Source organism: Gadus chalcogrammus, chromosome 10 (genome assembly GCF_026213295.1).
Source record: "Gadus chalcogrammus isolate NIFS_2021 chromosome 10, NIFS_Gcha_1.0, whole genome shotgun sequence".
In the NCBI taxonomy this organism is placed as follows: Eukaryota; Metazoa; Chordata; class Actinopteri; order Gadiformes; family Gadidae; genus Gadus; species Gadus chalcogrammus.
This window is the reverse complement of record NC_079421.1, coordinates 5,153,319-5,155,412: the sequence shown is the minus strand read 5'-3', so window position 1 is coordinate 5,155,412 and position 2,094 is coordinate 5,153,319. Positions and strand designations below refer to the sequence as shown.

Genomic DNA, 2,094 nt, shown 5'->3' with positions numbered 1-2,094 from the left:
CCGTAAGCGACTCAAACCCAATTTGAAGACAGAAATTCAAAGACATCACTTTGAGTATGTCTGAACACAGCCGTGTGCTCTGGGCTCCTTGTCTGTCTATCATAAAGTGGATCGATATTCATTGAGGACATGATTTGTTCTTAAGGTTACCGTTGGAATGTGGGTTACCTCAAGGTCAGAGAGCACTGTGCAGGGCGGCACTGAGGTCAACATTGTGTTCGTTCTTTTAGACTCAGAATCACAGCTAGACTAACTTTAACGTGACGACACTGAAGGCAAAACGGGCTAGGAGGAAAGGATAGGAGAGGAAGTCGAGTCTCCTCGTGAGTCATGGTGGGTGACCATCATGATTCCTTTCTATAGCTCGAACAAGGGGATGTCACACATCTCTGCCCGGCGCAGTTGGGGTGAGGCATCGTTCACCTCGAAACTCGGAGAAGCCCGGGATCGAACCAGCAACCCTTCTAGTTACCACCCACCTCTGTTCTACCTCCTGAGCCACATGCCCCCCCCACCCCCCCGAGGCGCTAGAGTGGAACCCTGAGACCGCGTAGCTGGAAACCCGTCCTGCTAACAGGACTGATACGCCGCTGCCCCTTCTGGCTTCAAGGGGAAACTACAGAGGCTCAGGTTGCCACAGCGATGATTAAATAACGTTGAATGGGCCGCCAGGCTCCAGCCTCTCCCACATAACCATTCTTTGTGCGTTCGCTCTAGCTCTAGTGTTGCTCTCACCTGGAAGTGTGGCTTTTTGGTCACACTTCCACACTTTGCATTGCACAAATTTGTGATTTTAGGTTAAAAAGAAAAGGAGCATTTGTGACATGTTCCCCTTCGCTTTATTAAGCAACCTGCGCGTTGGCACTTAAGCCCCTGCCTGCTCACAGTCTCTGCACAACGGGTCTGCCTGGCTCGCTTAAGGGATGAGCTGGTATCACAGCCGGATGCCTCAGCAGCCATGACAGAGACACACTGACTAATACCAAATAACAGGTCAATATTTAGTGAGCTAAAAGTTTGTTCTAATTCAGTGTTGTTTGTGCTATTGGGGTTTGAAGCAAGGGAAATCCTTTTGATACTGCTGTTGCGGACTGCTGCAGTCCCTTTGTATTCGCCCCTTCCGTTAGTTATAGTAAATAACATAGTGCTCGGATAGCTGTTGCATTTCAGGGATATTCAAAAACAGCCCCGCGGCACAATAACACTGCAGTGACATTTCCTCTTCCAGGAATGGTCATTTGAAGCAAATTATTATCCCGAGTCAGGTGTGAAAGACATGAAACAAAAATTCCAACTGCATTGGAAATATCCTCCAGCTTGTACATTCTGAACCCCCGCCGCGGCAAACGGCACCGCAGAAAACCAGAGGATTGTGGTTGTTAACCGCGCGCTGGCGCCCTCGTATGAACGCTCACGGAGGCCTGCGTTGATGAGGCTGCTTTTTGTCCGCCGTGTGTTAGTCAATGATCCAAAAGGCATTTTCTAGCCTCTCAAAAGCACAGATTTGAAGGGGCTTGTTCCCCATCGCACGACAACGCACGCCAGACAATGGCTCCCCCCCGGCAGCCATTTTGAGTCCCTTTGTAGCAAAATTGCAATTTTGAAAATACATTTGAAGCGTATTTTTAAGGGCGTGTGTGTGTGTGTGTGTGTGTGGTGGTGGTGGTGGTGGGGGGGGCTAGGGGGGGATGCCATTAGCTCCTGCGTTCTGAGGGTGATCTCGGAGCCAGTCTCCAGCTGCTCTCCTCCAGCAGAAGGAAGTGCTTATTATTATCATGAATATTACTACGATTATTATTGTTCATTTAGAAACCACACCTGACCCATTGTCCCAGTTCTAGTTCCCAGGCCAAAAAAATAAATAAAAAAAACACAGCTCAGTAAAAATATAACTCCCTACTGCGGGGGACGAGGGGTGGTGATGGGGGAGAGAGAGAGAGAGAGAGAGAGAGAGAGAGAGGGAGAGAGAGAGAGAGAGAGAGAGTGGGAGTCCATGCTTTACAGTAGGTTGGCCTCTAGCCGCAGCCAGTGGAGCCCTTGCCTGACGTAGCGCACCAGCTCCGTCATGCTACTCTGCTGGGTCAGAGGCTCCAT

General features: G+C 49.8%; 1 protein-coding gene across 1 annotated transcript in view; it reads right to left on the bottom strand.

The window, feature by feature from the left end:
• Positions 1 to 553: 553 nt before the first annotated feature.
• The window catches only part of aff2 (AF4/FMR2 family, member 2), a 94,317-nt gene continuing 92,776 nt past the window's right edge, over positions 554 to 2,094 (bottom strand). Inside the window, exon 27 of the mRNA XM_056601130.1 lies at positions 554 to 2,094. This exon is cut by the window's right edge and continues 26 nt beyond it. Within this exon, the coding sequence (XP_056457105.1) occupies positions 1,999 to 2,094 (96 nt within the window). The 3' untranslated portion in view covers positions 554 to 1,998.